Source organism: Cucurbita maxima, unplaced genomic scaffold (genome assembly GCF_002738345.1).
Source record: "Cucurbita maxima cultivar Rimu unplaced genomic scaffold, Cmax_1.0 Cma_Scf00018, whole genome shotgun sequence".
NCBI lineage: Eukaryota > Viridiplantae > Streptophyta > Magnoliopsida > Cucurbitales > Cucurbitaceae > Cucurbita > Cucurbita maxima.
Window position 1 is genome coordinate 1,594,033 of NW_019272034.1, and position 26,183 is coordinate 1,620,215.

At 38.9% G+C, this 26,183-nt stretch overlaps 5 protein-coding genes across 20 annotated transcripts in view; 3 read left to right on the top strand and 2 right to left on the bottom strand.

Annotated features, from left to right (window-relative positions):
• The window catches only part of LOC111492935 (organic cation/carnitine transporter 7-like), a 4,938-nt gene extending 2,500 nt beyond the window's left edge, over positions 1-2,438 (top strand). For all 3 annotated transcript variants that reach the window (XM_023142455.1, XM_023142452.1, XM_023142453.1), the window contains 3 exons: positions 804-1,329; positions 1,421-1,623; positions 2,090-2,438. In XM_023142455.1, coding sequence (XP_022998223.1) covers positions 804-1,329; positions 1,421-1,623; positions 2,090-2,317 — 957 coding nt within the window. In that variant the 3' untranslated portion in view covers positions 2,318-2,438. The remainder of the gene's footprint in view (positions 1-803; positions 1,330-1,420; positions 1,624-2,089) is intronic.
• A 601-nt stretch (positions 2,439-3,039) lies between these two features.
• On the bottom strand, positions 3,040-9,637 carry LOC111492939. 10 transcript variants are annotated; one of them, XM_023142472.1, is made up of 13 exons: positions 9,479-9,637; positions 9,183-9,263; positions 9,044-9,109; positions 8,847-8,925; positions 7,675-7,764; positions 7,372-7,485; positions 7,038-7,223; positions 5,679-6,190; positions 5,453-5,552; positions 5,294-5,353; positions 3,939-4,031; positions 3,731-3,850; positions 3,040-3,657 (listed from the first exon to the last, which is right to left on the bottom strand). In XM_023142472.1, exons 3-13 carry the CDS (start codon positions 9,076-9,078, stop codon positions 3,337-3,339), a joined length of 1,710 nt encoding a protein of 569 aa, XP_022998240.1. In that variant the 5' UTR covers positions 9,079-9,109; positions 9,183-9,263; positions 9,479-9,637; the 3' UTR covers positions 3,040-3,336. The 10 variants fall into 10 exon arrangements, with proteins under 10 accessions (XP_022998240.1, XP_022998237.1, XP_022998241.1 ...); XM_023142469.1 differs by having other exon boundaries at positions 9,223-9,263; positions 9,479-9,636; XM_023142473.1 differs by lacking the exon at positions 9,183-9,263.
• Positions 9,638-10,747: 1,110 nt separating this feature from the next.
• On the top strand, positions 10,748-16,612 carry LOC111492938. 2 transcript variants are annotated; one of them, XM_023142466.1, is made up of 14 exons: positions 10,748-11,761; positions 12,861-13,073; positions 13,300-13,504; positions 13,573-13,648; positions 13,749-13,884; positions 14,016-14,120; positions 14,775-14,864; positions 14,951-15,040; positions 15,125-15,190; positions 15,783-15,839; positions 15,911-15,988; positions 16,068-16,115; positions 16,220-16,320; positions 16,412-16,612. In XM_023142466.1, exons 1-13 carry the CDS (start codon positions 11,180-11,182, stop codon positions 16,289-16,291), a joined length of 1,818 nt encoding a protein of 605 aa, XP_022998234.1. In that variant the 5' UTR covers positions 10,748-11,179; the 3' UTR covers positions 16,292-16,320; positions 16,412-16,612. The 2 variants fall into 2 exon arrangements, with proteins under 2 accessions (XP_022998234.1, XP_022998233.1); XM_023142465.1 differs by having other exon boundaries at positions 16,220-16,438.
• A 278-nt stretch (positions 16,613-16,890) lies between these two features.
• LOC111492944 (zinc finger protein 4-like) lies at positions 16,891-20,660 on the top strand. Of its 4 annotated transcripts, none has more exons than XM_023142483.1 (3): positions 16,891-17,642; positions 17,750-17,864; positions 19,512-20,660. In XM_023142483.1, the coding sequence occupies exon 3, from the start codon at positions 19,598-19,600 to the stop codon at positions 20,378-20,380; it is 783 nt and encodes a 260-aa protein (XP_022998251.1). In that variant the 5' UTR covers positions 16,891-17,642; positions 17,750-17,864; positions 19,512-19,597; the 3' UTR covers positions 20,381-20,660. The 4 variants fall into 4 exon arrangements, with proteins under 4 accessions (XP_022998251.1, XP_022998254.1, XP_022998252.1 ...); XM_023142486.1 differs by having other exon boundaries at positions 19,755-20,660; XM_023142484.1 differs by lacking the exons at positions 16,891-17,642; positions 17,750-17,864 and adding an exon at positions 18,588-19,056 and having other exon boundaries at positions 19,350-20,660.
• A 132-nt stretch (positions 20,661-20,792) lies between these two features.
• On the bottom strand, positions 20,793-25,679 carry LOC111492943 (ALA-interacting subunit 3-like). Its single transcript, XM_023142482.1, has 9 exons — positions 25,529-25,679; positions 25,196-25,294; positions 24,030-24,088; positions 23,861-23,935; positions 23,629-23,745; positions 23,445-23,515; positions 22,345-22,645; positions 21,896-22,185; positions 20,793-21,149 (listed from the first exon to the last, which is right to left on the bottom strand). The coding sequence occupies exons 2-9, from the start codon at positions 25,251-25,253 to the stop codon at positions 21,089-21,091; spliced, it is 1,032 nt and encodes a 343-aa protein (XP_022998250.1). The 5' UTR covers positions 25,254-25,294; positions 25,529-25,679; the 3' UTR covers positions 20,793-21,088.
• Positions 25,680-26,183: the final 504 nt, after the last annotated feature.

A 26,183-nucleotide genomic window follows, 5' to 3' on the forward strand; every position in this document is an offset into this window, starting at 1 on the left:
AAAAAAAAAAAAAAAAAAAAAAAAAAAAAAAAAAAAAAAAAAAAAAAAAAAAAACGGACAAGAAAAGATACGTATAGGAAGTTGTGTTCATTGCCTGATTCATTTCTGGTCAACCAACTTTGACACTGCTTGCAAATGATATCTAATTTTGGAGATTATTTTACTCTTTAAATTTAGTGCTGTATTTCTATTTGTTCCCTTGATAACATTTCGTAGCAGCTATATGGAGACGTTCTGTTATGTAGTGTTTCTCTGCAACTAAACATTTTACTATTAGTTACTATTTGTCAATGGTTTGAAATTGTTAGTCTTTAGCTAACCGGTTAGTTGATTGGTTGTTAGTTACCTGCTGTTCTAACAGGTGAAAATTAATTATTAGCTTAACAACTTTGATAGTTATGCTGTTATTTGATAATCCATTTGTACAAGAAGCTGCCCTCTCCTAATTGTGGCTATGAACAATAACAAGTTTTTCCAGCAGTTAACTTCATTATGTGATGAATCAAAATGGTTTGACATATAACAGGAGGGGTTGAGAACATAATCTATGTCCTGTCCTGTCCTGTTGCCATTAGGGGTTGATGTAATAGTCTTCTAAAGGTGAAACAAAATTAGGTTTCTTTAAATTTAGGTTAAATTTAGTTATTGCACATGGAGGTATGCAGGCTTATTCACCTGACTTTTGAACCCCGGTAATTTAGTCTTCTTATTGGCTCTTCCTATCATTTTTTGACTCTATACTTTCCAGCGGACATTGAAAATGTTTGTAGTCGCCTTCATATAGTATACCCTCTTATTTGCAGAAGGTCATGCCAAGCTTAGGTTGGAGGTGGCTTCTCGCATTTTCTTCTTTTCCTTCACTTCTTCTACTGATCTTCTACCAATATACTCCAGAGTCCCCACGATATCTCTGTTTACAAGGCAGAACAAGTGATGCAGCTATTATTTTAGAGAAAATAGCACGGCGTAATAGAACAAATCTCCCTCCTGGCGTTCTTGTCTCTGGTCACTCGTATGATTTTGAGGAGCAAAATATTCCCGTGGAAGATGTACATTTGCTTTCGCCAAGACAAACTAAAGTTGAAACTCCTCGAGCAACAAAATCTAATATGGTGGGTCTCTCTCCATTGTTAAAGCTTCTTTCTCGAGAACTGATTGTGTCTACATTGCTGTTGTGGGTGGTTTTCTTTGGAAATGCATTCTCTTATTATGGCCTCGTGTTGCTGACCACTGAGTTGACTGGGAAGAGTAGATGTACGACTACTGATATGCATCTAAATGAACATGATGATGTCAACTACAGAGATGTCTTTATCTCTAGTTTCGCAGGTAACGGTCTTTTGGTTGTTCCAAAGTTTTCTCTAGTCAGGGGCAAGGTTTGGTGGATGGATGATAATCTAACCTCAAATTTTCTTTGAAGAGTTACCTGGTCTCGCATTGTCAGCTGTCATTGTTGACAAATTAGGGCGTAAGTTATCGATGTCTGCAATGTTCTTCCTGGCTGCTACATTTCTATTTCCCTTGGCATTTTATCGGTTTGATGGCTTAACAACTAGCCTTTTGTTTGGAGCTCGCATATGCATCACATCTACATTCACAGTTGTCTATATATATGCTCCCGAGGTAAGTTGGAACACTAAAATTCATTGCTACGAGACAATTGCCACATCATGTATCACAACTAGACATGTTGCTTTCCTGCAGGTTCATAGTTTATGTTCCTAATAATATGTGATATGTTAAGAGGATGATCTGTCGTTGTCTGCATTTGATACTTGGTTTTTGATCTGGACTTGAGTTTTCCTATCATATGCCTTCGCTAAAACTAAAATCTCAATTACTTCCCATGTTATTTGCTTGTGTGATCTATCATGACAGGATTCATTATTACAGATTTGCATTCTTCATCTGTCCTTTATTCCACCTTGGTTTGGAATGTGATTACCAACCAAAATTTTCCTCCATACACTTTTTTGTTTCTTGGTGCAATCTTTGTTCACGCCCCGAGATTCTTGTATAGTTTTTCTCAAGAACTTTCTTCGCTCTGGGTACAACTTATTTATACTCTTATAATCTATGCAAACTACAGATATATCCGACCTCAATCCGAACAACCGGTGTCGGGATTGCTAGCTCCATTGGAAGAATTGGAGGAATGGTATGCCCTCTCGTGGCAGTAGCTTTGGTTAAAGGATGCCATCAAACAGCGGCCATTATTTTGTTTGAGATTGTAATTCTTCTGTCAGGGATCTGTGTTGTGCTCTTCCCATTCGAAACCAAGGGACAACATCTTCCTGAAAATGTAGCTGAGACTTAGAATACATATTGATCACATTGTTCCAATTGGCTTGATCTTGATCACGATCTGGCCTCCATTTCCTTCATTCATTATCTGCTACTATAGATATTATTGAAGAGACCGTACCTTTGGAGGTATCGACTACAAGACTTTCGATGCTTTCGATACCGGCTAGAGCATATCTTGCAGATGTACATTACAATGTCTGGAAAAATGCTATTCATGCTCAAACTATTAGATGGATACATTGTAGGACTCACTAGTTTTATGTAGAATATATGAACAAATGTTGGAATTGTGATTTCTGCTGTTACATTTGTATTCAGTCTGTTGTCATAATAGGAGAATTCTGAGCTCTTTTGTAGAGAGTTTTCCATGAATGCAATGTGTTCATGAATGATCATTCAACGTGCATCATTTCATGTATAGCTAGCAATAATTGATAGATATCATCGACTCAGAGGTAAAAAATTTGAACCTTTAAAAGGCTATAACTGGTCACATTAGAATTCTAGTAGTAGCTTGGTGAACCTACAAAGTTAAAAGTGTGAACTACACATGAATCAACGCCAATTTTTATTTAATTTTTCCTAAATATAAGTTTTAGTCCCTAATTGACAAAAATGATTTAAAAATAGCAATTTAGCGGTTAAGAACTCAAAAAATGTCATCCATAAACTAAGATTGAGCTGAACTAAACGCATCTTGCTGGTTTCGTATCATTACACAATCGAAAACCGAAAGCTAAACAAGATAACAAAGAAGAGTCTTTGATATCTTTAAGTTGATAACTAAGGTCAGTTCAAGAACAAGGTAGAAGCTTATTGTGATTGTATAAACGTGCACATACATAATCAATCACCTGCAGAAAATGAAACAACTCCCTTCCCCTTGGACGCAATATACAAAACTTAGGAGCCCTGATGGGAAAAAGGAAGCATATTCCCAAAAAAAGAAATTTACACCACATTATGCAACCAAAGGCAGAACACTAAAGTTGAAGACTTGGTGAATTTCTATACAAATTCATGAAGATATCATTGCAATGAAGATTTCTCAGGCAAAAATAGATACCGAAAGTGAGAATCGAAAGGAAGAATACCGCAGTTGCGAGAACCGATTAGGCTTTGCCGCCTCTGGGATATACAACCCTGAACGAACGTAGCTTGACGGGGTGGAAGGTAATGAGATATCCATACTGCCAGATTTGCATCGTCAACCGAGTTTTTGGTGAAGCAATATAGCAGTTTCGGTACCAATAATCTTCCTTTGCTGCTAACACCTACAGACGCTCGAATAAAATCGCGTTGTGCCTCCAAAAGATCGTCACGGATGTTATTTGCAGTGTAGATCCTCACCTACATAAGTTGTACGAGTTAGACTTGAAGGAGAAAAATGTTAATACACGTGAGTTCGTTCATCCAGAATTACCGCCGGAGATGAGTAAGTTCCACAGCTCAGAGCGAATGTTAAGAGTGGTTCGTGTTTGTCTATTGCAAATCTTCGTTGCTCCTCTGTCACCTTCGACTTATGAAGAGCAAGAAGCAAAGCCTGGTTATAAGTTACCAAAAAACAGGGCAATGAATCAATGAACTAAACAGAAAGAAAAAAAAAATATATATATATAGCAAATGCATACAATTTGTGGTCTGTGGACTGGTGGTTTCATCTTGAGGATGACATATTCAATTCCTGTTGCACTGATAGAATTTCCCCCCACTGTGTATGCAGCCTATGAGATTACATTTCAAAAGAATCAAATCATTAATACCCAAAAAGAAAGAACAGGACAACAAAACACAATTCGAAGTACGCATTTCGACTTAAACTGATCGTTTCCAGACCTTTCGGCATGAAGGGTGCTGTTTCAAAGAGATATCGAGCACAATACAAGAGCACAAAGACTTCGAATGTGCATCTTAGATTTGTTTTTCATAACTAGGTAACTAGAAGGGGTTTTGATCTTTGCATTATGCTCACGACACGCCTCATTAATCCAGACACTTAGCCGATTCAAAAACTCACTTTGGGTGACAACAACAAAGAGTTTAATTATGAAATCTCTACCCAAACGCTTGAACTCAAGACTTTGGAAGGTAGATTCAAACATCTCGAATCTTATCACCAAAGCCACCCTCGGAAGTAAAATATTTATAAATTGTAACTACTAACCAGCAAAGGCAAGCACATAGTATATGGTATTTCCTAGAAAATAGCTTCGATTAGATCTTTTGAGACTGAATTCTTTTAAAAATGTTGGTGTGAGACCCCACATCGGTTGGAGAGGGGAACGAAACATTCCTTATAAGGGTGTGGAAACCTCTCTTTAGTAGACGCGTTTTAAAAAATCGTGACGCTGACGGCGAAACGTAATGGGTCAAACCAGACAATATCTGCTAGCGGTGAGCCTAGATTATTATAAATGGTATTAGAGCCAGGCACCGGGCGGTGTGCCAGTATCCAAGAATGGTGGATTGTGACATCCCACCTTGGTTGGAGAGGGGAACAAATCGTTCTTTATAAGAGTGTAGAAACCTCTCCCTAGTAGACACGTTTTACTGTGAGGTTGACAGCAATACATAACGATGGGCTTAGGCTATTACAAATAGTATCAAAGCTAGACACCGGGAGGAGTGCCAACGAGGACGTTGGGCCCCCAAGGGAGGTGGATTGTGAGATCCCACATCAGTTGAAGAGAGGAATGAAGCATTTCTTATAAGGATGTGAAAACCTCTCCCCTAGTAGACGCGTTTTTAAAAACCAGTGAGGCTGACAGCAATACATAACAGACCAAAGCGGACAATATTTACTAGCGATGAACTTAGACTGTTACAGTTGTTTTATTAACATTTAAACCTTATCTCAGATCTAGAGAAAGACATTTTTATCAAGATTTTCCACAAGGGCGAGGCAACACGTTAACTACAGCTCTAGAGCATGTGTTTGCTATACTTGCAACTAATAACAGAAGAAATGTGGCCTTCAAAATCAAACCTTTTGCATCAAAGAGAAAAGTTTCAGCTCACTTTTTGGAACTCCATAAGCCAGGTAAGCCTGTCAGAAACAAGATGAGATGCGGACAACCAACTTAGCATCTGTTTACAGTTGACTAGCAATGTATTAAACCAAATTCAACGAGGAGAAGCCGCTTACGTGCATGATTAGTGCGTTATATAAATTAATCCAGAATGCTAGCCTTTCGTCCCTGTTTAAATGGACGGGATTCACGTTCGCAAGCTGCTCAACAAGAGTACTGTTCACGAAACAGATACATTAGGCCAAAAACAGGCCTACCATGGATTGGATTATCATATTGCCAAAAAACGGAAAAACCCGACACGAAAGAAAAATAAAGGTCAGTGTGGTTTATGAACGTTACCGGAACTTCCTCAGTTCTCCTGCAGCGTATTCTAGTTGTTTCTTTCCAACTGACATCCAAGAAACTTCAGCTGCTTGTGAATAGTTTCCAATGTCAGACCAGCTTAATTTTCCACGCACACTGTATGGATCAGAGGTATTCTGTGTGGCCAATACTTCAGAGCTACTTTGAAGGTCAATCTGTGGACTTTGTACTCTCGATGAAATAATGGATCGTTCGGATGATGACCACCATGATGAACTGGAGAGATGTCCTTGGGGTGATGCAGGCGAGTGGCTTTCCGATGTTGATGACTTGGATGGCACGGGGGAATCTGCTAGAGAGATGAATATGTTTTTCATACATCTGACCATTTCTTCTGATAAGATATTAGGGTGATGCCAGAGGCCACTTGACAGTGGCCCTCGAGACATTTTCTCACATTCTACTGATTGGGAACGTTCATTGACCTCTGTCACAGACGTTTTCTCACAGCACGTAACTAGGCCAACTTCAATTTCTTCCCATAAATTCTGAAAGACAGTACACATCACTCAAATCAAGTTATACGACACGAAAAACCAACTGCAGGGAGGAGCTGGACTAGACCGGAAGCAACAACTTAGCTACATGATTATGCTTTCGAGCAACGACGACGAATTAAGAAACATTTTTCTTTACAGTTGACAAGGTCTATAAAATTCTAACAAGGTTACATATATATTCTGGAGAATGGAAAGCGAATGAACTCAAAACAGGAATATTAACCAAACTAATTATCACAAAGATCCCACATCGGTTTGGAGAGGAGAACGAACCATCTTTTATAAGGGTGTAGAAACCTCTCACTAACTGACGCGTTTTAAAAACCTTGAGGGAAAATCCGAAAGGGAAAGCCTAAAGAGGACAATATCTGCTAGTGGTGGGCTTGGAGCGTTACAAATGGTATCAGAACTAGGCACCGGGCGATGTGCCAGCGAGGAGGTTGAGCCCCAAAGGGAGGTGAACATGAGGCGGTGTGCCAGCAAGGACGTTGGGCCCTGAAAGGAGATGGATTGGGGGGTCCCACATCAATTAGAGAAGGGAACAAGTGCCAACGAGGGCGTTGGGCCTCGAAGGGGGATGGATTGTGAGATACCACATCGGTTGAGAGGAGAACAAAGCATCATTTATAAGGGTGTGGAAACCTCTCACTAGCAGACACATTTTAAAAACTTTGAGGGGAAACCCAAATAGAACAATATCTGCTAGCAGTGGGCTTGAGCCATTACATATTTCCTATCTAAATGCGAGTGAAAATCGACAAAAAAGTAAAGTTTCAAGTCTTCAGGAATATAAAATAATATTTACATTAAGATAAAAACCAATGTGATGACATACAGGTTTCTTCATGTCTGAATTGGAGCAATCAGATATTGAACAAGGCGATGAATGCATTAAACGATATTCTGCAAGCCTCCTTTCGTTCTTTTCTTGACTAAGTTGGAAATGTAAAGAGACTGTCTCTTGCTCGAGTCGTACGACTGCATCTTCCAATACTGCAATGCTAGACAAAAGATCTTGAGCCTGCATAAATTTTAATGCGAAGAACATAACCTGAGTCATGTCGTCTCTCCTTATTTCTCATCATTATTGGAAAATGAGACTACTCATATTTCAAAGCATAACGACCAAACTCGATAATCCATAAACTGCGCAGTTACAAGCAACATACATGATGAGGGAGGCATGAGAAGTTGGCTAATGTTAGATCCTTCTTTTGAATAGCATCTTCAAGGGAAATGTGCAGCTCCATCTCTTCTTGCAACTTTTGTTGTAACCTTCTCACCTACAAAATAGTATTCTTAACCTCACAATCAACCCAAAATAACTAAGTTCAATACCTAATATGTCAATGGAGCCATTGATCTTAAAGAACAAAGCGGATGACAGGATTTTCCGAAGCGTAAAAGTAAAGTATCTAAGATAATATTTTATTGTGCAGTAACGAAACGTCCATAAACAGCCAGACACTTACGTCTTGTTCGAGCTGAAATCTGTAGGGAAAAGAACCATCATCTTTCTCCAATAATCCAGCAGTACTAGCCATTATGGCAACAGTGCTCTGCTACATCAAACAAAACTCAGAAATAATGGTTAATGACAATTGTGTTTAAGTGTTCTTCTGTTCGTAGGGATCATTATCTTTTCATTTTAAGTCAGTTCTTGCGTCAAGTTAAAGTTTGGAATTAACGTTAAACAGGAGAATATGTTGCAAATCACTCTGGAGGTTAAGGTTTCAATAAGGAAACTGCACATACGCCCGCACGTTATATATATTTTCCCTCATTTTCTTTCTACTTTGTAACAGTCCAAGCTCATCGTTAGTAGATATTGTCATCTTTGGACTTTCCCTCAAGGTTTTAAAACGTGTCTACTAGAGAGAGGTTTCCACACTTTTATAAGAAATGTTTCCTTCCCCTCTCCAACCGATGTGGGATCTCACAATCCACCCCCTTCGAGGCCCAGCGTCGTCGCTAGCACACCGCCCAATATCTGGCTCGGATACCATTTGTAACTGCTCAAGCCCACCGCTGGTAGATATTGTCCTCTGTGAGCTTTCCCTTTCAAGTTTTCCCTCAAGGTTTTAAAACGCATCTACTAGGGAGAGGCTTCCACACTCTTATAAGAAATATTTCCTTCCCCTCTCCAACCGATGTGGGATCTCACAATCCATCCCCTTCGAGGCCCAGCGTCATCGCTGGCACACCGCCCGATATCTGGCTCGGATACCATTTGTAACCACTTAAACCCACCGCTAGTAGATATTTTCCTCTTTGGGCTTTCCCTTCCAGGTTTTCCCTCAAGATTTTAAAACGCATCTACTAGGGAGAAGTTTTCACACCCTTATAAGCAATGTTTCGTTCCCCTCTCCAACCAATATGACATCTCACAATTCACCCCATTAGGAGCCAGCATCCTCGCTGGCACACCGTCTGGTACCTGACTTTGATACCATTTGTAACAGTCCAAACCCACCGTTAGTAGATATTGTCCTCTTTGGGTTTTCCCTTCCGGACTTTCCCTCAAGGTTTTAAAATGTGTCTACTAGGGAGAGGTTTCCACACCCTATTAAGCAATGTTCCCCTTTCCACCCGATATAGGATCTCACATACTCCGTTACAGAAAACCATCTCCATAACATCTTACCTCTAGAAAAGAGTCAGCAAAACCAAGCTCAACAACATTCCCTAAATTAGAACAGTATCCAAAGTGGGGATCATCACATCTGGGCATCACAATGACAATAAACAAAGAAAAGCATTAAGAAGGAAACACACCACTGAGCTCTGCAGATAACAGAAGAAATGAAGAACAGAAGAACCCAAAGGAAAGTGTCCTCTTACAAACGAAGTCCAGTCTGAGCAACTGAATCCGACATTTCAAGCTCATGAGGTTCAGTGGCCTTCACACTAAAAAACCCAAAATCTAAAGTATCAACAAAGAAACTCGTGCCAAAATAAGCATCACAAGACCCACACTTACCCAAAATATAGATTCTACATTACCCATATCATAAAATAACCTTGCAAACAATCAGAATCGAGAGCCAAAAGCCATAGATGCCTGTGAAGAGACGATATAATGCAATGAATATGAAAAGAAAATAACCCCTCATGAAGGCACAGTTACAAGTCATTTTCAGGAAAAAAAAAAAAAAAAAGCAGCCTATTACAAGCATAATGAAAACAAGTGAACCTAATCAAAGAATGTTTCGACAGTAAGGCATGAGCAGAAAGCATTTGCAAGAAAAACCCAAATGAGAGCCTCTAAAACTCAACTGATGTGATGGGTGTTCAGCGAAAAGCAGGGCTGAGCAAAAAAGGGAGGAATTATCAAGGGGTGCAGGAAAGTGAATGAGAAGTTCAATATTTTTGCTTTCCGCTTTGCAATGGCGGTGGTTTCAAGTCATAAAAGTCGAAGCCACAAAAGTTAAACAAGAAGATTAAATAATGCAATAAAGGAGCCTTCACTATGCTAGCGACCCACTTCCCTCTGTTGGTGGAAAGTCGGTGGCGTTTTCTGAATCAGTGAAATATTTGATCTTCCAAGCAAAAAAAAAGAGAGAAAAGGCCGAGTTGGGACCTTTGAAGTAAAAGGGGTTTCAATATCCGAACTTGTTCATTTTTTTTTTTTTTTTGTTGGAAGAGATGGGGACCATTTTCTTTTGTGCTTTTCACTCTATTGAATTATTTGATCGGGAGATCACTGATTAGAGAAAAGAGAGGAGAATGAAACATTTTTTATAAGAGTATGGAAACCTCTTTCTGACATACACGTTTAAAATTCGTGAGACTGATGGCGATACATAACATGCCAAATATGACAATATCTGTTAGAGGTGAGCTTGGACTGTAACAACAACAAGCGGCATACCTGTGAGGATGCTGGCCACGAGTGGTAGATTGTGAAATCTCAAACATTGAGTGGTGTGCCAGAGAGGATGCTGACCCCTCGAGCAGGTGGATTGTGATGTCTTAAACACCCAACAATGTGCCAACAAGGACGCTAGCCCCCAAGGGGTGGATTGTGAGATCCCACATTGATTGGAGAGGAGAATGAAATTAGCCCCCTAATGGCAGATTGTGAGATCCTAGACACCAAGCGATGTGCTAGCGAAAACGCTGGCCCTTAAAAGGATAGATAGTGAGATCCCACCTTGATTGAAGAAGAGAACAAAACATGATTCTACGTCACTTAGAGAAAAAAACAAATCATTTCTCATAAGAGTGTGAAAATCTTTTCTTATACCCAACTTTTTCAATTGCTTTCTTCCAACTCTACTTTAAAAGTTCAACATATGGATCAAACATGTCCATTTTAAAAGTTCAACATATGGATCAAACATGTCCATTTTCGAGTCTAACTTTTACAACAACCACAAAGATCAAAAATTTAAATATTTTAACCTAAAAAAAACTACCATGCTACCTTTACAATCAACTTTATAGTCACATGATGAATTGAATTCATCATCACATCCACATCTCAACAAAAGGTTGGAAACTTCTTTCATTACCTTTAGAACCATAGTAAAAATTCCATACTTCCTCTGTAAACCACTGCAGCCAAAATAGAGGAAACCCATCATCTCACACCACAAACATCGTACAAAGGCATTGCCAAAAGCAAGATTTTCTGAACAACGCGCCTTGAATCTTGATATATAGAGGAAGAGAAGGCCTTTACGTGGCGGTCCTGTGACAAGGCTTGTCAAAATGGCTCCAAATTCCCTCATCTTCTTTGTGTGGTTAGGAAAATTCAGAGCCACAAACAGTCCCTTCTCAGCTTCTAGTTTCTTTTCCATGCCTTTTTCTGTGCTTCTTTTTTCTATGGGCAAGAAATCAAATGGGTTGCTATCATTTTCCAATCCAAAGTTCAAACGATCCATTGGTGATCAAATCTCTCCCTTAAGTCGTTTTTCTACAAACCCTCATTTTCCGTTCAAACAATTTTTGTAGTGACCGTTGCATCGGAGTTCAATGGCTATGGAGGCAACTGCCGCGACGATATCTTATGCGAATTTGAGCGGTTCCGCAGCCCATAGGTTGAGACCCTCTTCAGATCTATACAGAACTGTTTTCTTTTCTAGTTCTTTTCGGAGTGGCAATCGAAGCCATTGCCGATCATTGATTACGAGGGCTGCTGCGAATACCGGCAATAAGGGGAAGAAGAAACCTAAATCGAAGAAAGCTGCGGTGGCAGCTGATGAAGAGAAAGTGGAGGAGATTGTGGATTCCAGTGAAGGGTTTCAACAGCAACTGCCGCCACAGCCGCCGCAGCCGAAGATTTCGTTGGATGATGTGAATCCAGTGGGGTTGGGGCGGAAGTCCCGCCAACTGTTTGATGAAGTGTGGCGGAAGTTTTCTGGGTTGGGGCAAATATCAAGGACTACAAGGATGGATGATAAGGAAGCTCTTGATGCTATGCTTATTAGGGAGGGGCCTATGTGTGAGTTTGCTATTCCTGGAGCTCAGAATACTACTGTGCTTGTTGTTGGTGCAACTAGCCGCATTGGCCGCATTGTTGTTCGTAAACTTATGCTGCGTGGCTACAGTGTCAAGGTTTTATTTCGTTTGCTAATTGTTTTGTTTCTTTATATCAGTTGCTTTGTCTGCTCTTGTCTTTACCTGCCTTTTAGTGTTGAAGTGTGAGATGCTACGTTGGTTGGGGGAGAACGAAACACTTTTTATAAGGGTGTGAAAACCTCTCCTAGTAGACGCGTTTTAAAAACCTTAAGAGGAAGCCTGAAAGGGAAAACCCAAAGAGGACAATATTTGATAGTGGTGGGCTTGGACCATTACAAATGGTATTAGAGTCAGACACCGGGGATGTACCAGCAAGGAGGCTAAACCCTGAAGGGGGTGGACATGAGACGATGTGTCAGCAAGGACGTTGGGCTCCGAAGGGGGTGGATTTGGTGGGGGGACCCCACATCGGTTGGAGAAAGGAATGAGTGTCAGCGATGACGTCCCGAAGGGGGTTGGATTGTGAGATCTCACATTGGTTGAGAAGGAGAATGAAACACCTTTTATAAGGGTATGAAAATCTCTCCCTAGCAGACGCATTTTATCGGTTGGGGAGGAGAACGAAACACCCTATATAAGGTTGTGAAAATCTCTCCCTAGCATACGCGTTTTATCGGTTGGGGATGAGAATGAAACACCCTATACAAGGGTGTGAAAACCTCTCCCTAGCAGACGCGTTTTAAAAACCTTAAGGGGAAGCCCGAAAAGAAAAGCTCAAAGAAGACAATATCTGCTAGCGGTGGGCTTGGACTGTTACATGTGTTGGAACTTGTTGCATTGAGTATAGCTGATGTCTTATGGTGAGTTGGGGAGCTGGGATAATTTGAGAGCTGCAACATGTGCTTGCGAGTTAACATACATTTTGATAAGATTTCATTTTTGTGCTTCAAGAATTCAATTGGAAGAGATTGGAAGAAGAATTCATTTGAGACAGTAGTTTAAGATCTCTAGGATCCTGAAAAACTGACTTCCTAGCAGATGTAATCATGTTTGTAGATGTCAAATCTAATGCTCGAGCGTTTGCTCGAACGACCACTAAATATTCCAATTGAATCTAGGCACGGGCTATTTATGCAACTTGATTCATAAATTCATTATATTAACTGAGCCATCAATTTATCCTTATGCCAAGCAGGCTCTAGTAAGGAAGGCAGATGATGATATCCTAGACGTGCTTCCAAGATCGGTGGAAATCGTGGTCGGAGACGTTGGTGATGCTAATACCCTTAAGGCTGCTGTGGAGGGCTGCAATAAAATCATCTACTGTGCAACTGCTCGTTCCACAATTACAGCAGATCTCTTCAGGGTTGATCATCAAGGAGTTTACAATATCACCAAAGCATTTCAGGTCTGCCTCTCTGTATTCATAAATCATAACGAAATTTCTCTATTCGACTGTGGATTCATGAATTTGTGCCGAGTTTTTTAACACTACTTGTTTGTGCAAATCAGTGCAAAAACGAACCACTTTAAATTATGAACATCAACAGAGAAAGAATCATGGAGAAAAAGTGTTTCCATGTTTGATTTTTTGTGCAATCTTGGCAAAAACTGATACCTGGTGTAAATTGTAGGACTATAATAATGAGCTAGCACAACTTCGTGCTGGAAAAAGCAGCAAAAGTAAGCTTCTGCTTGCGAAGTTCAAATCCGAAGAGTCGTTGAATGGTTGGGAAGTTCGCCAAGGAACTTACTTCCAAGATGTTGTTGCTTCTAAGTATGATGGAGGCATGGACGCAAAATTTGAATATACTGAAACTGGAGAGGCTATTTTCTCAGGTAAAATTCATTTATGCTGAATCCAAAAGATAAAAAAAGGAGTATAATGTTTTCAACTGTTATTGTAGGGTACGTTTTTACAAGGGGGGGATATGTCGAGTTGTCAACGAAACTTTCCCTTCCATTGGGATCCACCCTCGACAGGTTACTCATTCTATCATATTTGAATTTTTAGTCGAAAGTTCTGTATTTAAATAACAGTGTTAACTGCGAACACGTTTCGTTTTCTACGTTTCATTACTAGATATGAGGGGCTCATTCTTTCAGTTGGTGGGAATGGAAGGTCTTATGTGTTAATTCTTGAAGCTGGTCCTTCAGCTGATACAACTCAACGTAAACTATATTTCTCGAGATTTAGCACGAAAGCTGGATTTTGTCGGGTAAGAAATCTCTTTACCGAAGTGATGTAATATTCTACTGGTGCAAACATCTTGAACAAATCCATTTTCTAGAAATTTGTTGATATCTGTGTTTAGAATACAGTTTACAAGATTGCATCCATGATTTGCAGGTCAGAATACCTTTTTCGTCCTTCCGCCCTGTTAAACCAGATGATCCACCTCTCGATCCATTTCTTGTGCATACGTTGACCATTCGTTTCGAGCCTAGAAGACAGGTTGGTGTGTCAGCTGAGTATTAGATGATCAAGTAATACCATTAAGTTGATTTCTAATTTATATATATAATTTTTGGCCAAGTATAGTTTGCTACTCTTTTGTGTTTTCAAATGATTGATGGTTTGTGAGATCCCACGTTAGTTGGAGAGGAGAATGAAACATTATTTATAAGGGTGTGGAAACCTCTACTTAGCAAATGTGTTAAAAACCTTGAGGCGAAGCTCGAAAGGGAAAGCCCAAAGAGGACAATATTTGCTAGTGATGGGCTTGGGCTGTTACAAATAGTATTAGAGCTAGACACCGAACGATGTGCCAGTGAGGAGGCTGAGCCCCGAAGGAGGGTGGACACGAAGTGGTGTGCCAGCAAGGATGCTAGGCCCTGAAAGAGGGTGGATTGTGAGATCCCACATCGATTGGGAAGGAAAACGAAACATTCTTTATAAGGGTGTGGAAACCTTTCCCGAGCAGACACGCTTTGAAAACCAATAATTCATCCGCAACATACCATACTCAAAGCACAATGAATTTGTCACTTTTTTCAAATATGGAAAACTATATAAGACAATAAAAGATCACAAAGTTACCTAACGTTAGATTATTATTCATAGAAGACATGTCTCCAATGGCTACTAACTTCATGTTCCTTTTTGCAGAGGCCTACTGAAGGACCTGCTGCAGCAGGCGTAAAGCAGCAAGATTTGAGAAGCTTTGAACTCGTATTGGAATACATAAAAGCCTTGCCTGTGAGTTATTTTGGATGTTTTTACATTATACATAAAAGCTTTGAACTCCGATATTGCTTTGATAACATCAAATGTGTATTTTACAGACTGGGCAAGAGACAGACTTCATCTTGGTTTCATGTACAGGATCTGGTGTAGAACCAACCAGAAGGGAGCAGGTTCTCAAGGCAAAAAGGGTATATCTTTTTTCTCATTTTGTTTCCTTTTGCCATTTCAGAATTCAGTGTTCTTTATAAATGTGTAAAATGTCTTGCCTTCAGGCTGGGGAAGATTCGTTGCGAAGATCGGGCCTTGGGTACACGATTATCCGCCCGGGTCCTCTAAAGGTACAGTTCTTGCATCGTGTTGAAATTGATTATTTGAAGTGAGTTAGTCCACAGATAAGAGGTTTCCTATTTCTTTGTGTGAGAATATAAACCATGCAAACCTCCCTCAAGTTTTGAAGTTAATAGCCCTGAATGATGAATATTTGAAGATTGTATAGTTTATGACCATGTTGATATGCATGTGACTTGGGAGAAGGGACTTTAGGTTTTTGACCCGTGACGTTTTGAGGGGCTTCTTGTTTACTTCCCGGGAGGAATTCGATCTCGGGATACCACCTACATAACAGTAGCCAGAGGGTCAAATAGGTCAGGAAGAAAGAGTCTGAGGTCGAGTCGGATTCCTTTTTTCATTTGGTGGTTGTCCTTCTCTGCCTTTTACCTCCTCCACTCGAAGGTTAAAATCCTTATGAAAGTAAAAAAAAATGAACACTTCACTTGGGAGAACCAACACTTTGGATCATATTCAATGACATTCCTCTTTGGTATTGTTCCCACAGTGGTGTGTGTTATCTTTAGTTAAATTATATTCCAACCATTTATCCAAGCTACTCGGTCGTGTTGCAGTAATGTAACCAAAAATTTGTTCTTACAGGAAGAACCCGGGGGCCAACGTGCTCTTATATTTGACCAGGGAAACAGGATAACTCAGGTAAGACGAACAGCCTTTTCCTTAACATAGACGATCAAGCGGAGTCATTACTCATCCATTTAAACATTTAGGCCATCAGCTGTGCTGATGTTGCTGACATCTGCGTAAAAGCATTGCATGACTCTACAGCAAGAAACAAAAGCTTTGATGTGAGTAGAAACTTCTGCTTTCATTGGCATTAGTGTTCATTCCTCATGACCACCCAAGTTAAAACTATACTGTTTCCAGGTCTGCTATGAATATGTTGCTGAGCAAGGAAGAGAACTCTACGAGCTGGTACGAAATCAATAATTTTATCCGTGTCTAAGTTTTAATGCCTCCTCGTACGCGTCGCTCACTAGCTCAAATACTTAAAGCTGGTGGTATGTTCGTGCTTGCAGGTTGCTCACTTGCCTGACAAAGCCAACAACTACCTCACCCCTGCCTTGTCTGTTCTGGAAAAGAACACATGATCACAGTCCTCTTCTCATGGCTTCAAAAGTTTGTAATTATCAACATCTCTTGAAAGTTACCACTAAGAAAAATATATTACTATCCTGTTTATATAAATGTGAAATTCATTCCCTGTTAAGCAATGGAAACATGGAGACTTTGATCTCTCAAATAGGCAGAAAGTTCTCATCAGATGGAAGGGGATGTAAAGGTTTGAAAATTAAAAGTTTCATAACTTTCATAGGCTATGTATTCATTCATGATGTTTTGAGGAAAAGTGTACAAGAAATCGAATGGTTGGAAAGAAAAAAGAAAGGTGAGTTGCTTCGTGTTCTGTTCAATGTTTTCTTTGATGTGTCGTATCAGGTGGCTCGGTGATAATCGTTGTCAACTTGAACATAGCCTAGTTGGTCAAAAAATATATTTTTGACCAAAAACGTAGATGTATGTAATTTCGTCTCCCCATGTTATACTAAACTAAATAAAAATCAAATGGTTAAAGGTGTTCGAGCATCTTCCACCATTCTTAGAAAGCTGTTCATTCTAAGAAGGTCCTTTCATGTTTTTTTTTTTTTTGCTTCTTTTGATTCATGATGTCAAGCTATTCTTAGAAAACCCTCCCGACTCCAAATTTTGTATAATGTCTATTACCTATCACTTTCTCTCTCCTTTTACTTGTTAACTCTTGTTCTTATCGTTTGTCTCACATGTGGTAGAATATAGGAATCTACAAACTCTTCAAATTTCGAACCATTACTCCAGATCTCTAGAAATCGTAGGAACCAGATAAGGAAGTTAGCAGTTTCAACACTAGGGAACATTGAAAGAAACGAACATGTCAGAAGTGAACTCTAGATATCGACGAATATGATCACACCGAAAGCAAAAGAATTTAGGGAAATCATATGGGATATAATGCCTTAAAAGAATCCAAACATATATGTATTATATGTATGCATAAATGCTGAATGGTGATTAAAGAAAACAAATGAAAAGCAGTGGGAATAAAGAAAGGAATCACTAAACATAGTGGGTTTGAATTAAGTAAGAGTTTAATATTGAATTGGTGACTCAAATTATCATTATAACACCTTATAATATAGCAGAGATTCACTGCAACTGTTAGTGCCAAGTAGTGGTGGAGGGGACCAACCAAGAAGGTGCTCACCAGGGGCACTCAGCTGAGACGGACCAGCGCTGTCTTGGTACCTGTGCTGAGCGGCGCAAAGGCAAAGCTGTCGGAAGCTGCCATGGCTTAGACAAAAGAGTACTCTGATATATAAAACAACCCTTTTTTTTTCCCTTTCTTTCCTTTTGTTTGCAGGTGTGGGAGAGAGATGGAAGGGGGAGATTGGCTCTGCTATTATAAAAGTAATATTCTGTTCTCTCGAGAAAGGCAACACTGTTTCATTGAGTTTTTGCTTCTTTTTTTTTTTTTGATCATTCCCTTTTGTTTTGATATGCAATGGATCATTCAGATATGCACAAACTCACGTGGAAGATGATGATATGTGAGAATCGAAGTCAGCATTCAGTTGAGGGTGTTTGTTCTTCAAAAAAGTTTGAATTTTGTGCATCGACAACCAATGAAAGGTTTAGTTTTTTTTTGGTTTTGTTTTGTTTTGTTTTGTTTGTATAGGTTCTACAAAAGATAGAGAGAAAGAAAGAGAGAGGAATCCTCTTTAAACATGTGCTTAGGCCTTCTAGTGCCTACTTAATAGGCTTGCCTTTATAGCCTATTTGGCTTCAAAATGATGATGGGGTGGAGAGGGCTTCATATTAAATTAGATCCCCATTACTGAAATAAACTAATTAAATGTAACATTCAAGTCCACTATGAGCGGATATTGTCCTTTTTAGGTTTTTCCTTTTCAGCTTCCATTTAAGGTTTTTAAAACGCGGCTGCTAGAGAGAGGTTTCCACCTCCTTGTAAAGAATGTTTCGTTCTCCTCCCCAATCGATTTGGAATCTCACAAGCCACTCCTATTTGGGGCTAGTATCCTTGTTAACACTCATTCCCTTTTTCAATTGATGTGGGACTCTCCGATCCACCCCCTTCGGATCCCAGTGTCCTTGTTGGCACACTGTCTCGTGTCCACCCCCCTTCAGGGCTTAGCCTCCTCACTGACATATCATCCGAAGCCTGGTTCTAATACCATTTGTAACGGCTCAAACCCACCACCGCTAGCAGATATTGTCTTTTTTGGGCTTTCTCTCAAGGTTTTTAAAACGCATCTTTTAGGGAGAGGTTTCCACCCCTATAAAAAATGTTTCGTTCTCCTCCCCAACCGACGTGGAATCTCACCTCAAATGTTTTCTCCCAAAAATTTGGAGTTACATTGGTCCGTGGCTATTGACAATGGAGAGCATTTTCAGGGTATATTGTAATAGATATGGTCTGCTTTTAGCTTAAGAATAAATCTACCTTTCCTTACATACAGTTTATTTTAGTTTAAGCTTCTCCTTTTCTCTCTCAAAACTTAGCTTAAGCTACTTGGAACCTTCTTGGGAGTGATTAAATAATAAGCCTCTTCATCCTTTAACCATTTTTGATATAAAACCAGAAACTGAGCAGTGGACTCTGTTTCAGGATCTTTCCTTTAACCATTTTTCATACTCAAAACAACACCAATTGAGCCACAATTTCTCTATTCTGTTCTTGTTGTCCACTTCCCATGATCTCTTATTTGCCTTCAATCTCTGATCTTCTGTGTTCACAACTGTTTGTTCAAGAATCTGCAGTTAGCTAGCTGGGTTTCTTCTGGTTTTTCTTGTTCTTGACATGGTATGAATCTCCCTCCTTTCTTTCATTGTTCTTGGTGAGTTTGCAGATTAGGGACAGTTTGATCCATTCTTCTGTGAACAGTTTGTTTCTTTTCTGGTTTTGATAAAATCTAAGGCTTCTTGAATTGTTTTTGAGGCTTGATCTTCTGGGTTCTACTCTGTTCATGTCTTTATAAGAACAAAGATGAAGTGATTAGCCATTTCTTTGCTTTCCTTTTGGTTTTTACCAAGTTTGTTTTACCATGAACCTCCAAAATAACATCATATTTCATGTACTTTCTTGACCCTTTTCAGCAAACAAGCTCTTGATAAGAAAAAAGATGAACAAAATACATATTCATAGACTTTGATTTTGGCATCATGGGATGTGATAATTTCTGGGATTATACGAGTAATTAAAGACAGCACTGAAATGAAATGGAGAATGCTGATGGTGTCCTGTTGAACATTGCGCAGGGAGCAGTTGGGGTAGCTCTTTGTAGTTTTGGGCATGTCTAAATGTAAAGTATAGCTTCTGATTGCTACCAACACAGCACTCAATTATGAAACCATTTCTTGACCTTGAAAAGGAGCCTTCTTTGGCAATTGATTCTGACATAAGTAGCCAAGTTGCTTCCAACATTTCCCTCCATGAAAATTCTGATGATAATAGCCTCATAACTAACTCCTTTCTTGCTAACCCCGTTGCTGCTCAACCAGGATTCAAGTCGGTTTGCCTCGACTTGACTCTCAACTTTAACATCGAAGATCTCGAAACTCGGGATTCGACAGGATTTTCTTTGTCAAGCACAAGTGAGAGTAGCAATGAACCATCTTGCCACCCCACAGCAGCTGCTGCTATCCCAAGAGTGTTTTCTTGCAACTTCTGTCAGCGCAAGTTCTTTAGTTCACAAGCTCTTGGCGGGCACCAGAATGCGCATAAGCGCGAGCGAACCTTGGCGAAACGGGCAATGCGTATGGGGATTCTAGCAGAAAGATATGCAAATCTAGCATCTCTACCATTGAAAGGGTCATCATTCAGGTCCTTGGGGATCAAAGCACACTCTTCACTACTTCATGGATTTACTGCACCAATGAAGCCTACTGATATCGGAAGCAGTGCTAGATTCGAACCGGGTCATATAGGCATGCCGATTTTCTTGGACGACGATGAAGCGGAGGTTATGTGGCCAGGTAGTTTTCGTCCAATGGCAGAAACTAGAAACACTCCTGAACTAACTCAACCAAGTTTCATACTAACTGGTATTTCAAGAATAAGCTCAATGGATAAAGTGTCGTTGGAGGACGTAGAAGACTCGACGCCTGATCTCACGCTCAAACTCTAAGAGGCTTCTTTGATGAGGGATTCATCATCCTATTTCTCTATTGTTCTCTGTGTATAGTGACTCACATATGGAGGGTTTGAATCAAACACTTTACTCCAACTTAGCTTTTCCTTTTGAAGTAAACTACTTGTTATTAGTGTTTGCTGTGGGTTTGATATCAGTAATTTTCCTTGTTTAAGAGCTCCTTTAGAAGCATTTTGGTGCCTTCTATTCCTTTTTCTGCCATAAGCATGAGGCTCTTATGTTTAAGTAATACAAGTGCTCTATGATTTATCTGACCCTTTGAAGTGTTAAGCAATCGATTTAAAATATAATTTTGGTTCTTGTACTTCGAAATTTGTTTGGCTCGAAGATTACAAACAAAATTATTCAAATTCGATCTAAGTTTGTAATTTTTTTGCTTATAATAATATAGCAAAGCAAGGGTAGCACCCTCAATCCCCAGCTTTTTTTAACAAAAGAGGAGATTATAAATTTCATTTCCCCACCTTGATATTGAGCTTACATCGAATCGTTTTCATCTGTGAATTCAGTAAACGAGACACGGTCCAAAGATATACATATATTATAAACCAAAGTCTAAGCTACCAGAAAAATAAAGTAGGCTTCTTTAATACCAGTAGCTTTCAACACCTTTAGACCTCCTCCCCTCATTCTATTGCCTTAAACCATTGAGCATTAGAAGAGAATTTGGTGCAGAAGAGATGCTTAGCTTAACTGCCCTGCTGGATTTCTGTTCCAGGACAAATAGGATGGATCACCAAGAGGCCTGCATGACAATCCAGTAAAAGAAACGACTGTGATTAAATGTCGAACTACTTATAATTAAAGAAGAGATGACAATTCAGAACGCTTAGACTTAATTAAAATCATTTAGTTCCACAATAAACACTTTCCTAGAATAGGAGCTAGAGATGAATTCATCAATAATAAGGTTATTTAAGGAATTTCAACACGGGCTCCTCTTTTATTCATGCACTTTTGTATCCACATGAATCCATTATGCTCTGGTTATCCTACAGAATTTCTAGCCATGAGAACCCACAAACACGTCTTCATTTGCACAATGACAACAATTTCCAATAGAGAAAATCTCATACAGGTTGAAGATTCCTCTTTTCCGATACTTGACCATACCCACTCTGTGCCATCAAAAATGAAAAGTAAAGAAACAACGTCGAGGAGTTATACGGAAAAAGGTATGCGAGAGAGAATATGAGAAAGGGAGAGGAAGAAGGATGAAGAGGAGGGTTAATGTAGTTACCTATTTGTGGTAGTGCAATTATCAAAGGAAAAACATATGTAGGTTTCATAATAACTACAGTAGTCATCCTAAAGTACCAACTATCCAGTCTAATAGGACAGTTAACATGAAGAAAATGGAAGCACTAATTCATGGTATTCAAAATAAAGAACAGGGGCAGTTGCATTCGTCATATTCTATAAATTTGATTCAAGTGACTATCTTTCCCTAAATTGCAGTTATCTGTATGCTTAGAAGATTAATTTGCTCACCTTGGCTTGATGACGTAAAGGAGTATGAAGGTTATTGCTAAAAACAAGCAGAGTCCTCCAACACAAAGATAAGCTATGCCTAGAAAATCATTCTTCCCACCAATCCAACTGGTGGTTGAAAGGACCAGCTTCTTTTTACCACCGAAGCTATAAGTATTATAGTTGTTTTCTATCACCACTGTTATTATATCATTAGCTTCAAAGTCTGCTTCTATCTTCCCATATAGTTTCCTGAAGGTGGGCAATGCAGCTGTTCGCATCCAAACAATAAGATCCTCTTGCTGGCTCAGCTATTACACACAAAAATGGAAGCATGTTTATCCACTAAAAAAAGAAAAAAAAAAAAAAGAAAAGAAAGAAAAAGGGGAAATGCAATGAAGAGGAGGTAAACAGTACTGTAATCTAACAGCATCGACGAAGAGGGTAGAAGGTAGATTAAGCATACTCACTGGTATGCTCGCATTTAGTTTTGCACCACCAATCAAACTTCCACTCTGGAAATTTTTAGGATAGACATCAGATCCAAACTTTTTTTCTTGGTCACTTTTCCAGGCAATGTCCTTCTTGCTGACGGGAAGTACCTTGTTCTTCAAGGAAAAACCATACGTGTCGTTGAACAAACTCCATGCAATGAGGCCACAAGGGACAATTGGATCCCCTGTCCCAATGGTCGCTTCTGGTGCACATGTTTTTGTATTTGCTTCAGCTGCCTTGCTTCGTAATTGTTTATCACTTCTGCTTTTTACATAACTGATAATGTTTCATACGTCAAAAACAACAGAAAAATATGTTCAAATGGAAGAAAAAGAATAGAAAAAGCTGTTGAAGACTTGGAAGTACAAGGATAAACGATTTCAAAAGGTGCACAATATTTTTTAGCCTAACAATTTTTACCTTTTACTTCCGTAGGAAAAAAAAAAGTTAAAAAAAATAATAATACAAATGAAAGAGAAGATAAAGGCATCCCCCCTTCTGAGCCTTATTCTTATTCATAGAGATTCTTTAAGAATACACCCAGTTCTTCCTTGTAGCGGAAAGCCGCCTCATAAAATAAACACATCTTAATTGCTTGTACCAATTTCCTCCATCTCATAGAAATAATGATACCATCATCAATAAGAAATGCATGACGCAAGTGAAACAAGATAATAATACACTGGGCAAACCAAATGAAGGCAACACAGCAATAATAAAAATATAACTACACAACAAGAGTTTTTATTAGGAGTAACATCTAACGAAGATATGTCTGAATAAATTCCTTAACTTCCAGTTGTCTTGTAGGTAAATTAAGACATAAACTTAAAACAAGACTGTAAACTGAGAACAGCTTGGCTTATTTCCACCAGTTTCCTCCTTAAAATGCAATTTTCATATCTTTACTTTAACAAATTAAACCAAGCTCTTCTTTACTTTAATAAGTTATATCGAGAATTTGAGGCAATTCACATAATTTAATAAACTCACAAATCATGAAATAAACAGCAGGGCTCATATTCAAGACTCAACAAACTGTTTTGTCAACAACCAAACAAAAACATTCACATACCGGCGGTGATTTTGATAGAAGTTATCAAGCTGATAGTAGACATAAACCGGACCTTTCATTGGTTTAGGAACCTGAAAAGAATTCAGCTGATAAAACTCCTAACGACAGACAAATTAAGAGACAAACACGAAATAAACCAAAATCCAATATGGTTTCCAACAGTGAGAATAGAAATTGTACTTACAGTCAACCTCCTACTACAGGTTTTATTAGTTTTACTGTTTTTAATAAACGTAAGAGGATCGCTGAGATACTCAGGAGGAAGGCATTCAAGGTCGTAGTGGTCCACAATTTCAACAACCTGAGTATCATGGAAATCACATATTCAAGTTAGGCATTTAAAAGTCCAAAAATAAATTAATAAATAAAAACTGCATTGTATCAAATTTACGAGGATGGGGCAGACGAGAAAGTACTTGTTCTGATGCAAATAAGGAAGCAATGCCAATGGGGATGAAGATAATGCCAACAGCAACGAAGGATGTTATAACCTGAAATCAAATAGTCACACTAATAAAAATGGTGCATAATGCTAAAACAGGGACTTGAGCAAAAAACAAATTCAAATTTTTTTTATAGGACTACCCATCCTGGTGTTAGAATTGGTTTGCAAGCAGGAAGTTCTTGCTGTGTAAATCTAGAATCTGCAAGGGAATTAACAAAAATGTATGAACATCAACCAAATGGCTATAGCATTGCCAATTGAATCGACCTTACATTAATGAGAAATACAGAAGTCCACGCCATAAGAACGAAGCATGTGAATGGCTAGAAGGAACGCATTTGATTATAATGCAAAGATGCATGTACATAAATTCAGACTTAGAATGACAGTCAAGCCCTCCGCTAAGCCCTCCGCTAAGCCCACCGCTAGCAGATATTGTCCTCTTTGGGTTTTTCCTGTTGGGCTTCCCTTCAAGGTTTTTAAAACACGTCTGCTAGGGAGAGATTTCTACACCCTTATAAAATGTGTTTCGTTCTCCTCCCCAACCGACGTGGGATCTCTCAATCCACCTCCCTTCGGGGCCTAGCATCCTCGCTGGCACTCCCTTTCTCCAATCGATGTGGGACTCCCCACCAAATCCACACCCCTTCAGAGCCCAGCGTCCTTGCTGGCACATCACCTCATGTCTACCCCCTTTGGGGGCTCAGCTTCCTTGCTGACACATCGCCGGTGTCTGACTCTGATACCATTTATAATGGTCCAAGCTCACCGCTAACAAATATTGTTCTTTTTGGGCTTCCCCTCAAGATTTTTAAAATGCTGTCGGCTAGGGAGAGGTTTTCACACTTTTATAAAAAATGTTTAGTTCTCCTTCCCAGCCGAGGTGGGATCTCACATAGAAACACAAAAACAAAACAAAAAATTGCTCCATAGGTGTGTTTCTCACGAAACACGGCCCAGAAAAGGAGGAAGAAATTCCAAGAGATTAAATCATAGAGAGGAACAGATCGTATTAAAAAAAAAACAAATAGCCATTAACAATCAACAAAGAAGTCACCCTCTAAAACAGAATACAGAACGCCATAACACGAGAACGAGGCATACGAATGGCTGGAAGGATTGCATTAAAAACGATTGTAATGCAAAGATACACAAACATGGATTCAGAACCAGAAGCAAAAACCAAAAAACTGTTCCACAGAAGAGCTTTTCATGCATTATACTCGAAAGAACAGATCGTATACGAGAACATAAAAATGGAGACGAACAAAACCAACAAAAACTAGAATAAGATAAAAGATATAACATTTGGGTTTCTTCGATTTCTTGGGTGGGGTGGACGAATCAGAATTTCCTTGCTGCATTCTACCCGTCGAGCTCGTTGTCCCGTGAGTATTATTTATTTCTACGCACCAAAAAGAAAAGAACAATGTTATGAATCTCCAATCTCATCCTTCTGCAACTTTGATCCTTCATTCTTTCGAAATAGAACAGAGGATTACAACAAAAACTTATTATTCCTTCATAGATTGAACGATTCTAACAAGAGATACCCAAAATTAAGGGGAAATTTTCATTAAGGAATGGAGAAATTTCAAAATAAAAGACGAAAAAGAAGTTGGAAAACGGAATGTCAAACCTGATCGATGGATCTCATCCGATCGGTGCCCCTTGCTTCACGAACCCACTTTCTCGTTTTGGTAAGGCTACGATAACATGTCGCTCATCATCGACGTTTTAGTGTAAGTAGTTTCGCGCGGTTTCCATGTTTTTCATTTTTCTATTTTTTTTCAAAAGAAATTTCTTTATTAGGCCTTTTCCTTTTTTGGAATTTTATTTTTCAAAATATCAATAATCTCATATCAATCCCTTTACCTATACCTCTCGGGAGGGTCGTCGGTCCGTGGAGGCCCCTCGTCCCATAAGAAATCTCAGTTTAAATGAAGAACGAGAGAATGAATGGGGAGATTATTCCCCACCCCGCTTCGTCCTCACTTTTATATAAATATATATATATAGATATATATATTATAAGTTATAATAATTCAGTTTTTTTTTTTTTTTCTGTCTTCCATTTATATTTTTATGATTTTCTTTAAATGTACCATCATTCTATTTTAGACTATTATAAATTATTACTTATATATTTGAAATTTAAATAAAATTATGTCGAAATTTTCCTGATATGTTGTAGTATTAAAATTTATTTTTTTCGAAAATTATGTCAATAATATATATATATATATATATATATATATATATATATATATATATATATATATATATATTATTTT

Coding starts and splice junctions, on each gene's coding strand:
- LOC111492944 (XM_023142483.1), top strand. CDS start 19,598: ATGAAACCATTTCTTGACCTTGAAAAGGAGCCTTCTTTGGCAATTGAT.
- LOC111492938 (XM_023142466.1), top strand. CDS start 11,180: ATGGCTATGGAGGCAACTGCCGCGACGATATCTTATGCGAATTTGAGC. Junction 14,121..14,774: donor GTTTCGAGCCTAGAAGACAG/GTTGGTGTGTCA, acceptor TCCTTTTTGCAG/AGGCCTACTGAAGGACCTGC. Junction 15,989..16,067: donor CAAGAAACAAAAGCTTTGAT/GTGAGTAGAAAC, acceptor TACTGTTTCCAG/GTCTGCTATGAATATGTTGC.
- LOC111492943 (XM_023142482.1), bottom strand. CDS start 25,253: ATGCAGCAAGGAAATTCTGATTCGTCCACCCCACCCAAGAAATCGAAG. Junction 23,516..23,628: donor CCTGTAGTAGGAGGTTGACT/GTAAGTACAATT, acceptor AATTCTTTTCAG/GTTCCTAAACCAATGAAAGG. Junction 22,646..23,444: donor TTCTATCAAAATCACCGCCG/GTATGTGAATGT, acceptor AAACATTATCAG/TTATGTAAAAAGCAGAAGTG.
- LOC111492939 (XM_023142473.1), bottom strand. CDS start 9,078: ATGTCGGATTCAGTTGCTCAGACTGGACTTCGTTT. Junction 8,926..9,043: donor GCTCAGACTGGACTTCGTTT/GTAAGAGGACAC, acceptor TGTGATGCCCAG/ATGTGATGATCCCCACTTTG. Junction 4,032..5,293: donor TTTTCTCTTTGATGCAAAAG/GTTTGATTTTGA, acceptor GTAATCTCATAG/GCTGCATACACAGTGGGGGG.